The sequence below is a fragment of the Convolutriloba macropyga genome, chromosome 3 (assembly GCF_964194025.1).
Source record: "Convolutriloba macropyga chromosome 3, txConMacr16.3, whole genome shotgun sequence".
Lineage (NCBI taxonomy): Eukaryota > Metazoa > Xenacoelomorpha > Acoela > Convolutidae > Convolutriloba > Convolutriloba macropyga.
The window spans coordinates 18457106-18468985 of record NC_134470.1 but is presented as its reverse complement, the minus strand read 5'-3'; the positions used below and the strand labels follow the sequence as shown (position 1 = coordinate 18468985).

The 11880-nt window shown below is 35.4% G+C and overlaps 3 protein-coding genes across 5 annotated transcripts in view; all 3 read left to right on the top strand.

The window, feature by feature from the left end:
- LOC142336027 (sperm-associated antigen 1-like) overlaps window positions 1–11880 on the top strand; it is a 286466-nt gene that overhangs the window by 75432 nt on the left and 199154 nt on the right. The gene's annotated exons all lie outside the window — the stretch shown is intronic.
- Window positions 1–11880, top strand: part of LOC142336029 (UDP-N-acetylhexosamine pyrophosphorylase-like) — a 102940-nt gene that overhangs the window by 75426 nt on the left and 15634 nt on the right. The gene's annotated exons all lie outside the window — the stretch shown is intronic.
- LOC142336025 (uncharacterized) lies at window positions 16–5942 on the top strand. The gene is made up of 4 exons (XM_075384502.1): window positions 16–619; window positions 4583–4732; window positions 5129–5275; window positions 5657–5942. The coding sequence occupies exons 1-4, from the start codon at window positions 137–139 to the stop codon at window positions 5894–5896; spliced, it is 1020 nt and encodes a 339-aa protein (XP_075240617.1). The 5' UTR covers window positions 16–136; the 3' UTR covers window positions 5897–5942.

The following is an 11880-nucleotide window of genomic DNA, read 5'->3' as shown; positions in this document are numbered from 1 at the left end:
TACGCTTTAAAAAAATGTTGTAGATCGATTGTTGTACAGTGTATAAAGCCAATGTTGGCTGTTTCAAAGTTACAGCTTGGTAATTCGTTGCTTTATACACGCAAATAACGACTTAGCTAAGACTCAATGTATAAACATGTCTAAAAAACAGCGTGTAATTTTTGAGGACAGTTTAAATGGGAACAAAGCTGGAGTCAAGCAAGTTACCAAACCAGACCTCATATCGTTTCCAGCCGTCGATGGAAAACCAACAGAACAGACATTTCGTAAAAAGGTGAAATCAGCACCAGTTAAAGACCCAAAAGCTCTTCCAGATCTGACAAAAACAGCCAAAAAACCACAAATTGAAGTAGTATCCTCGGACGATGCCTCCGAAACCTCATCTATTGCTAGTGGGAAAACGAGACGTAATGTCGCGGAGACGTACAGACAAAGTCAGAGATTGTCATATGACACTGTGGAATATTACGAAAAAATGAACAAAGTTCTTGCTGGTGAGGCTGAAAAGGCGATGAACGAGAATCGTGATCTGAATTTGAGGATTTCCGAATTGGAGACCAAACTGGTGCTTGTTGCTGGACTGATTAAAGAGAAGGAGTTGAGGAAAGTTGCAGCAAAAGTAAGAATTAGGTCGAAAAGTCACTGATTTGACTCGGTTCGAATGTGCTTGCCTTAATCTGAAATTTGAACACCTATGGTTTAACTGCTTCAAAATTCCTGACTTTCAAGAGCAAAGTTTAATGAATAATATAAAGGGATTAGCAATGCATGCAAAGGTTTGTAAAAAAAAGTGAAAAAGATGTACATATTTGAAGTTAACCAATTTTTGTGCTCTGGGAACAGCACGCCAATGCCACATGTGAAAACAGATTTTTGGGTCAACCTGTTGAACAGAATTTCAAAACAGAGAGGAGAGGGAGAAAAATTGTGGTTTTTGTTCATGCATTGTTCTGAGAGTGTGCAAAAAGTAGGTGTGAAAAATCTTTTGTCCTTTGTCCACGTGCGGCGTAATCGAAGCGGTAATTTGTTTAAACTTTCAAATTTGTTTAAACAATTTGTTTAAAATTTTTCGACCAATGTGATTTTCTCACAAATATTCATAAGTAAGCTTGTGTTTGAAAGCAATTTTGCCATTTTAAACATGCTATGCATTTTCGGTAAATTTTTGCCATTTTTAGTTTCCGAGATTGTGGTAAACTAGTACCCAATTTCAGCCTGTCATTGTTTATTTTTTTTATTTTTCACTTTATTTTTTATAATTTAACAGACTTTGCGATGTTGTCTTCCGGAACATTGCTTTCCTGCAATTGTTTTAACCTATAAAATATTGTTATATTATGGCTATGCTTATATCCTTTATGGATTTCGTGTGGATATATCCGTACAGGATGTGAGGCTTTGTAAAATTTTGTCAAGTTTAATCTTTGGATGTTACTTTGTGCAATTGTGTGGAATTGAAATATATTGTTTAATAGCCGCACAGCGATAGCTGGGGCTATTATTGGCCTTCTCTTGGTTTTTTTATTTCGTCGTCATGATTTTTGTTACGACCATATGACGTCACAGCCACTTTTTGTTCATTCGTTCATGCAATTTCAACTGAATTGCATGTGTGACGTCATTTTTCGCTCTTAGTGGAGCGAGTTTTTTGTTCATGCGCGTGATTAAACTTTTGGTCACACTTGACTTACCTCACTCACAAAAATGACTTCCTCACTTTGGAATTGACTTTTATTTACTTTAATTCAAAGAGATAAGGTCAAATGGGTGTGTGTCACTCTAAATGAAGGTTGTTTGAGATCAGCTAATAGAGGCAGCAATAACTTATACAGATTTTTAATCAAAATATAACAGATCAGCCTTCAATGAAAATACGATTTTTTTTGGTCTGTCTTTTTTACTGTTTTTTTTAGACTGCCGATCTACGAATCTATTGCGGCTATTTTCTGGCAATCTGCCAGCTATGTTTACATTTTTTTGTCTCTTTGTATTTCTAGCTTATTTAATACTTCGGTTGCGACATCTTTCTAGCTTCTGTATTCTAGCTTATTTGAGATAGAGAAAGCAGATTGAGAAAGCAACCAAAAACAAATAGCAACCTTTTTAATACTACAGGTCGGCCATTATTTTAATCTACTTTTTTCCGACACATTGAACAGGGATATTTCTTGGAATTTGTGTTATGTATTTTTTCGGAGGCAATGGTTTGATGACTTCTCTGTTTTGCTTCTTTTCGATTTCAAGATTTGCTTCTTTTCAACTTTGCTTCTCTCTTTTTGTGATTTTGCAACTTTGTTTCGTGGATGAAACGAGAAGTTGCAACTTCTGTTTTTTTGTCTTCTGTTTTCATGTGAGACGGTGCAGATGATGCAATTGGATAGTTTTCGCGGAAGTTTATGGAGTGATCCACTGAGTTGTCTCTGGTTTGTTTCCGGAAGTCTTTCGGCTATGCTTTTTAACTCGTTGTCTTCTAGCTTTTTGTTACCCTTTGATTGCTCGAAAAGAAATAGCGACTTTTTCAGTGACTTCTTCGACTCTGAAACTTTTTGATGACATCATTTGTCTCTTTCTGTATAAGTATTCAGATTAATCGTTTGAAATTTTTTGAGCATGCATGACTCACTGAATAAACTCAGATGTGCCTGCATTAAATCTTATATAAGAATGTACTTCAATTGAACTTCATCAGAGGCCAAGTATATTGAATAACTCTAAGGCTATATTTTTTGAACGTCATTGATGTGTGAAATTGGATTGAAACGAAGGAGAAAAGAGCAAGAAAATATTTAGCTGATAAAAAATTGAAGCGGAGGAAACGCTTTTCAACTAAGTTTTGTAGTTTTCTTTCTCAGTACTTCAGCAAAAGTAGCTTTTCTGAAAAGTTTTGTTTCCTTTTGTACCGTTATTAATAGCCGCCCTCATCTTCTCAGCCGGCTATTATTGCGCTCGTATTTTTTTTTTACTTCGTCAAACTTTTTTTCGCTTTACCATTTTGCCGCTTTTTCGACATTTTGCGTGAAATCTTTTTGACTTCTCTAGGCTAGTTTCTCTCTTCTCTCATTCTGCTAAAAGTGAATTTGAACATCAGTTGCTAAGCAAAGCAATTCAAAATGAACAGAGTCGGTATAAAAAATTGAAGTCAGAAATAGAAACGGGATAAACCCATAAAGCCCAATTTTAGATGCCCGCTATTTGAACGTCGTTCCTATAAGTCTTAGTTACCACCTCTAATGCTTATTGGTGTTGATAGTAGCCCCTGTAGCCTCTCTCTAAGAAACAGAAGTATGTTCAACTACGAAATGTCATCAAAATAAATCGGACTTAAAAAATATTTTTGTACAAAAATCTTTTTTTTTTCAATATATTCTATTCGTTCAATCCCAATCATGCTTATTGGAATCAACGGCGGCTATTTTCCGGCAATCTGCCGGGTATGTTTGATAATTTAAGCCTTAATTAGACTTAAACACATTTTCAGATATTTTCTGATTCTTTCGTTTTCTGATTTGATTAATTGCTCTCGAATGAAAGGCAATTTTTGTAAACGTGTGTGTCTTTTTATGCAGATTTTTCGCTTGACCGTTTTTGCGCTTTTCTTCTAGAAAAATTTTTGACTATTCAAGTGACTTTTTCACGCACTTGTCAATTGCTTTTACTCCGGAATAAAGTTTGTTGTTCAAACTAAACCGATCAGAGATGTGATGACAGGGCCCTTATATCCGAGTGGTTAATGCCTCTGTCGAGAAGAAGGAATCGGCCAGGTTAAGGAGGTCGGGGTTCAAACTCGTCTGATGTTTTTGGACTCATAAAGAAAAAATCGCGCCCCGCTCATCATTCGAAAGCAATTTTTCCGACGTTAGTCGGTTTATGTTTGGTACCTCTAGTTCTAAAAGTATACTAATTGATAGGAGGGGACACAAGTGAGATGATTTTTACTGGCACAAAAAATGAAATATATAAATATCTGTTACAGGTTTTTGCTTTTTACCGCTCTGGATTTTGCTATTAAGTTTTTTTGTGGTGTTGGAGGTGACTGATTGTGCAGAAAATGTATCAAAAGTTGTCTTGAGAACAATAATTTACACGTCGCAACGTGTAGAGAATGTATTTAGAATTTAAACAGATTTCGATTTTTTGGATTTTCCTGTCTTTCATCGATTTGTTTTCTCTATATTCTTGTTTTCTCTTGTATATCGCAATTTAGTAAATATGGTCATTTGCGGATAATTACAGATTATTTAGCAAGTTTCTGAGTTCTGGAATAGTTATTTAGAAAGTGTAAATTAAATTGTGTAAAACTTTTAGCGATGAAAAAAACAGTATTGGAAAGATACAAAACATCAGTTCAATCATTGCATTAACATTACCTTAAGAAAAGCACACTTTGATCTGAGTATTCTATCTTTGATTTTATTTTTTCATCCTGATGTTGCACTCAATTTAATGTTTTAATCCCTAAGATTATTGCCAAAACTGCGCTACGGTTTTTAAAAAAAACATTTTGAGCTACAAACGAAAAGGAATTCTTTTTGTCAGCGTTTGTTGTGATCTATTTAGTTGACTTAATGTGAGCATATTTTAGAAGACAGTGGCCACTGTGCAAGATGCAGATCGATTAAAACGCGAAGAGGCCAACAGGAAGAAGGTAGAGGACGAAAGAGCTGCACTGGTCAACCAGTTCGAAAAGGCCAGAGATGAAATGAAGGGCGTTCTGGCTAGGAATCGCGAATTAGTTAGTTGTTTTTCGAATTGCAGATACGGAATCTTTCGCTTCTCTAGGTACATAAATTACTTGTTCCTTCCCGTGGAGAACAATTTTCAACTTGAAACAGTATTGTTATCAAAAAGCAATTTTGGACTGATGAGTCGCACAGAATCTCCGTCTAAAACTTTGAGCACGAACTTTCAGCAAAACCAGTTACCAGTAATAGACGGTAACAGTAATAGTAAATGGTCTCCTCTAAACTTCTATTAATCCTGGTAAGTGAGAAAGCTAATACAAAACATCACGAAAAGTTACAGACTAAAGACAAAATATTCCCAGACAAAATAGTTTAAAATAAATTGCTAGGCGTTTGTCAATCGTTTCTAAAACGATTTGGCATGTTCAAACACGTGTTTTTTCTAGGTGGATGAAAACGAAGATTTGAGGAGCAAGTTGTACCATGTTAACAAGGAGCGAGAACAGAAAGAGGAAGATGATCGACTGAAGGGGGAAGAGGCTGAGAGGTTGAAACAGGAATACGAAGACAGCAAAGTTGAAACTGGCATTATGGTAAGTGGAGTGGGCTAGCCTCTTGAGAATTTTACTGGTGATGAGAATTTTACCAACTATTTCTCTTGATGTACGTAAACGAGGGGTGGTAATTTTAGAAAATGGTGTGTGTAATAGTAATATCTTGAAAGTTGCAATCATGGGTTACGCTTCCGATAATGATGGAGCACTTCTAGCTCTTCATTTTAAGAACTTCTGGATTTATTTGTTACTGGCAAACGTGCCCTGATTCACATTTTTGGATATTAAAAAAACGTAGATTTCCATAGTTTAGTCTTAATTTGCATCCATTTTGACAGACAAGTACACTTAGATTTTCCAAAGTCGATCATTACCACGCAAAAATTGACCATAAAATATGCAATGGTACTGATCTTGTAGGTTGAGGTAGGATGTTCGGACGCATGTGTGGGGGAACCTCTCGAAACCGAAGATGCTGAAGTAGCCACCGATCTAGTTCAACTGACGGATGCGCAAGTAAACACAACAATTGTTCATACTAGGAACACAGCCACGGATACCTGGGAGCTGATTGGATATGAGGAGAAAGAAGTTATGACCCAGAAAGAAAAGCCTCCTGTCAATTTACAGCACTCTTTTATTTTCCCCATGCTTAGATAAACTAACACACATTTGCCTATATAGCAATTTACTAATTTATAATGTAGTTTTTTCAACTGTCAAATTTTCGGATGCCATATGGTTTCTTGAATCAATTTCAGTTTTTCTTGCGAATGTCCAAATTGTCTTTGGCACTAAAGGTGCACTCTTCAGATTTGGAGGATGTCAATTTTCAACAATGTTTGCACCTTGTATAATGGTGTAAATCCATTTTCATGGCGTGACCTAATTCTTATCGATCTTAATTGCTCCCAAACAGACTTTTTAGCAATTATACTGAACGGCAAAAGTTAGCGCCCCCTGGTTTTAAGAAAGAAAAAGTCAATTTTTGAAGCAATATTACTCCAACTTAAAATTGAATTTCGAAAACACCATTGATCCCTTACGCTAGTCTTCTCGCCTACCTATGAAATTCAGATGAAACGCAACGTTCACTCACCATAAATTCCAAAGTAAAGTTGATGAGTTCCATCCAAGTATCATGGTAACAAGAAGGTTGTCACAAGATGTGATGTGTTTTCAGTTTCGTTCAACTTTTGCTAAGTTTGCACTTGTGTTAAATAATAGAGAAAAAATATAACTAAAATGTGATCTTGACAACTTTTTTAATGTGAAAATTAGATGGAGCTCATCAATTTCTCAGTGGGATTTATGGTGAGTGAACGTTGCGTTTCATTTGAATTTATAGGTAGGTGAGAGGAATAGTGTAGGGGATCGGGATCAATTGTATACAATTTCTTAGAGAAATTTTATTTCAAGTTCGAGTTATTGCCTCAAAAGTTGAATATTTACTTTGTAAAACCAGCGGTTGCTTACTTACTTTTGCCGCACAGTATATAGTAGTCATGTGGTCTTTTTTATGCAATTTTTCGGTTGACCGATTATTCGTTTGACCCTTTTGACTCATCGCCCTCAACAACGGGACAAACAGATAATGCCCAGAGTGCATTAATTGGCTGAGCAGCTCTCTTAGAGCCTTAGTCTTTACTATGCGAATCACCAAAATAGTTTTGAGGAGACATTTTCATGGTGTTTCTTAATCTGAAAAGTTTGAGTCAGTCACCCCCCTCCCCCTCGGGCAAGCCTCCCCACAGCCCTAATGGTACTGATGACTTTGCCGTCCTCTACGAGGAGCATTCTAAGAAGAGTACAATGAAGATGGAACGCTTTCGCATCAATACTTGGTAACCCTAGGCAAGTACAATATCTATACTGTGGTCATATTGTTTGGTGAAGTGGTTAAATTGCTGTGCTTATTAAAAGCCGCCAATGGTGCCTATTATTGGTCTGATCGCGGTTTTTTAATTCGTCGTCTTTTTTGTGTTAAGACCTTTTGACCACTGTCCATTACGTCAAAGTGCGACTTGTTTGGGTGACTTCTACCACCCTGCAGCTGAATTTGTTTGCATGACGTCATTTGTTACTGTTTTCTATATACGATTTTAGGTCACTCGGTTGATAGGTTTTTTGAGCATAAATGACTAACCTCACCTCTATTGTAAGGCAATGTACGGCTTTTTGTAGGCGCTTGCATCCCGGGAAAATCCAAATTAATAAGGGAATTTTTTTGATGCGTTATTGTTAGTGTTAGGCTGCGTTTCAACTCGGCTTCGCCTCTTCCCAACTCTGCCCAGTAAACTAATCAATTGTACAAGAAAAAGTAGTTCTCTAACTATTTCTTTGTCCAGCTTTAGTAAGTAGTTAACGTCGTTAGCTTATCGTGGATTTTTGCAAGCAGTGTCAATGTGTAGGTTGTGAATATTGAAACGATAACAATTTCAAAATAGAAGCGGACTAAACCAAAAAATGATTGTTGAAGCCCATTACCTATCCTTGCTTCTATAAGTTTGCCACTATTTAGAGACAGGAGTGCGCATAGCTAACAACTTTCAATGGAAACTGCACGGAAGGGAAACTACGTTTGTGTTTCGTTTCTCCCGTAAACATTAGTACCGCCAATTGCATGCTCACTTCTTTCAATCTCAGTGGAGGTCGTGGGAATCAATTGGGGCTATTTTTCGGGAATATTCTGGCCTTTTCTATTATTAAGCACTGAACTTGTAACGGGGCTCGGGGTTGAAAATTAACATTCAAATTTTTGAGAAAACCGATGCTTCAAGCTGCTTTTTATAGATTTATTTCCGAGTTTTTATTTTCCAAAAGCAATACAAATCTGTTGGAAGTATGGCTTTTCGGAAGTTAACGTTCAAGTGAAACTGTGCTGAAAAAAAATTTTTACAGAAAATTAGATGGTGCTCATCATTTTTTCAGTAGGAATTATTGTGAGTGAACGTTGCGTTTCATTTGAATTTCACAGGTAGGTGAGAGGAATAGTGTAGGGCATCGGAATCAATTTTATACTAATTCATAGAGAAATTTTATTTTAAGTTCGAGTTATATTGCCTCAAGAGTTGAATATTTACTATTGACTTTGTAAAACCAGCGGTTGCTACTTTCTTTCGTCGTTCACTATATATTAGTCATGTGGGCTTTTTTATTCAATTTTTTGCTTGAGCCATTATTTGTTTGACCCTTTTGACTTATAGCCCTCAACAACGGGATAAACAGATAATGCCCAGAGGGCATTAATTGGCTGAGCAGCTCTCTTAGAGCCTTAGTCTTTACTAGTCTGAATATGCAAATCACCAAAATAGTTTTGAGGTGACAATTTTATAGTGTTTCTTAATCTGAAAAGTTTGAGTCAGTCACACCCCCTCTTCGGGCAAGCCTCACCACAGCCCTAATGGTACTCTGATGACTTTGCCGTCCTCTTCGAGGATCATTCTAAGAAGAGTACAATGAAGATGGAACGCTTTCGCATCAATACTTGGTAACCCTAGGCAAGTACAATATCTAGACTGTGGACTTAGACATATTGTTGGGTGAAGTTGTTATATTGCTGTGCTTATTAAAAGCCGCCAATGGGCTATTTTTCGGGAATATTCTGGATTTTTCTATTATTAAGCACTGAACTTGTAACGGGGATCGGGGTTGAAAATTAACATCCAAATTTTTGAGAAAACCGATGCTTCAAGCTGCTATTTATAGATTTATTTCGAGTTTTTTTCCAAAAAGCATTGCAAATCTGTTGGATTTTAATTAATTGCAATGGCTTTTGTTTTGAAAGCACATGTTGACGAAGTCGACAAAAACAAATTTTAGCTCATCGTATGGTTTTTCGGAAGTTAACGTTCAAGTGGAACTGAGCTAATTGTTGCGTATTGTTCCAAAACGAGGGAATATTGTGTCGGCTGGTTTGTCAAATTCTTACTTTTTTACGCAACGTAGAAAAAGAAATATCATTTTAAAGCAATTAGAGGCAACTCTTGATTTTCAAAGAATGAAATTTTAGCAGGTTTAGACGGGAGTGCTTTTTGAAAATCAGAAAATTTCGAAAACAAAATGGAGAGATGGACAGGTCAATAGGGTTGAGGGTAGACTTTGTAGTTTTATTTTCAAATTTTATTGTTAATAACTGTCTTCGATTTTACACTCATTAAATAAACAAAGTGAAAATTTTTATAAACGCCACGAATTCAAAGGACAAGAATATTTTTGCCTCTGAAAAAGCAACCATTTTGTTTCTCGGGTTCTTTCTCTATCTAATAGTACCTAAAATACTTTTTGTGATTGAATAATTTCCTGAGATAGCCAAGATAGATAGAAACCTCTACTCAATATGGTAACCAAAATAATTAATTGGTCGCTAAAGTTCAGTATCTCAAAATTATATCCCAATGAATCAATAAACAAAGAGTTGTTCAACGCTAAAGTTTGGTTTTTTGATACAATGGAAACAGTATGTGATTTAATTATAAATAATTGAAATGAAGACGGCCCAAATTTGTTAAAAAGAAAAGGAAGTTTTTTTTTCAATTTTCTGGGAGAGTTTGAGCTAAGCCTGAAACGCTTATCGCAAAGTTAATTCAAGAATTTATTCTGAACTCAAGAATTGTCTAAAATCCCCTTGAACTGACCGCATATGGGGAGTTTGAGACTACTACTATAGGAAACAAATTTTTTTGAGAAAAAGACAGTACCAAAAGTCTTTTTTCAAACACTTTATCTGTTGCCGATACTTCAAATGACATTTTTCAAATTTAGGGTTTCAATTTTTCGCATGTAGATAAAGAATTCCAGTCAACGGAAGCTGTATAGAAGTCTTCTTTAAATTTAAATTACTCAAGAATTAAATTACTGAAGAAAAAAATAAAGAAAAAATTATTCTGATGCGTAGCAAAATTCTTTATTTCTGCCCAAATTTATGCTGAATAAAAGACATTGTCTTTTGGATATTCCAGGGTTTATTTTACTTTCAGTTTGCAAAAAGTCTCTTAAGGGGTATTCGACATCCGAACAACAAAATTTGTGGTCACTTGAGTAATTTTTTTGTTCTTTAACTTTATCATTGTTCGATTTTCTTGAAAATAAAATTGCGCATAATGCATTTTCTCTCCTTGTTAGGTTGAATTTGATGAGCAGTTTGTTTTGAGTACTGGTAATACTGTAAGAGTATTGAATGTTTTTAATAGAGTATTTAATAGTGGTCAATATTTTAGTGAAGTGGAAAATTTTCTATTGTTCTGTAATATCTTCGGCAGACCATGCATCCAGTGGGATAAATGTTTTTTTTTGACTCACAGTTGCTGGATCTATTTAACTATGGGAGTTTCGTTTCACGAAGGCCAGTAAAAAATAGTTTTCAGAAAAATACGAAAACAAAATTTTCTTTTTCAACTCTCTAAATCTGATCTTTGTTTGTTTAGCTTTTAGCTTTTTAGCTTTTTGTAGCTTTTCTTTACTCTTTTTGAACATCAAATTTTTGCGCATAGCTATTTTACTTTGCAATTTTAATGACAATGCATATGATTTTAGATTTGTTTTAATCTCAAATTGAGGAATCTGGGCTTTGAAAATAGAGAAAGAGAAACCTGTAACAAGGACGAACACATCCTGTTAGTTGCCCGTTGAGTCAGGAAGCTTTCCCTGGCCCTTTTTAACGCTACTTTTTTGCATTTTTTTTATTAGTTTGGCACAGAAGCTGCTTTTAAATAGTAACTCAGATGTCACAATTTTCTCAGCGTATTTTCTCTTTACGAGCCACACTTTTTAAAAAGACAGTCACTGGCTATTAGTAGAAACTTTTTTTAAATTAAAAGAGCCGCTTTGAGACCAGTAATTGACTGACTCATGGCTGCTTGTTCTGAGAAACATTTTTTAAAACGCAATTGATGATTCCTTTGTATATAAATGTTGCAAGTTTTCTCCTACGTTTTTCAAAGTTCTAATTATTTTTGGCAAAGTTTACTAATCCATTTTACTGTCAGCACAAATTATCGGTCTATTATTATAGGCGTCAAGAAAAAATGACCCGGGGTTTTGTAGCTCTGAAATAAGTCTGAAGCAATCAATATACGAAGCTGAAAGTACAGAATACGCCCAGAATAAAGTTAGGTTAGAAATTTTTTGTTGTATTATGCGTAATCTAATTCCTCAAAAAACAGCTCATAGTGCTTCTTGCATGATTTCGACTTGCTTAAAATTGAAGAATGGTAGCGAAATCAGAATTTTTAAGGGAAATTTAAAAATCTCCATCAAAAACAAAAAGGTTTTATTGCGAAAAATGTCGGCTCTGTGTAAAGGCTCTGAAATCTCATTTTTTTATTATGTCTGGCAGATTTTTTTTGGTCGAAAATGACAACAATAGAAAGTCAGGCTAGATCAAATTGTATTGATGACTTATGTATATACTCAGCTTAACTGAGAATAGGTCACTCTCATTGAACAGTAATTGAGGGCAGCTACTGGAAACAGCATAAGTTATACAATTTTCTCTGTATCATTTAAAACGATATCAAGCCAGCAATTACTGTTTGAACTCTGCGGTTGTATTTTTGCAGTTTCTTTTTGAGACTGCTGGTGTACGAAGCTATTGCAGCTATTTTCTGGCAATGGTCCAGCTATGTTCGCTTCTTGCGATTATT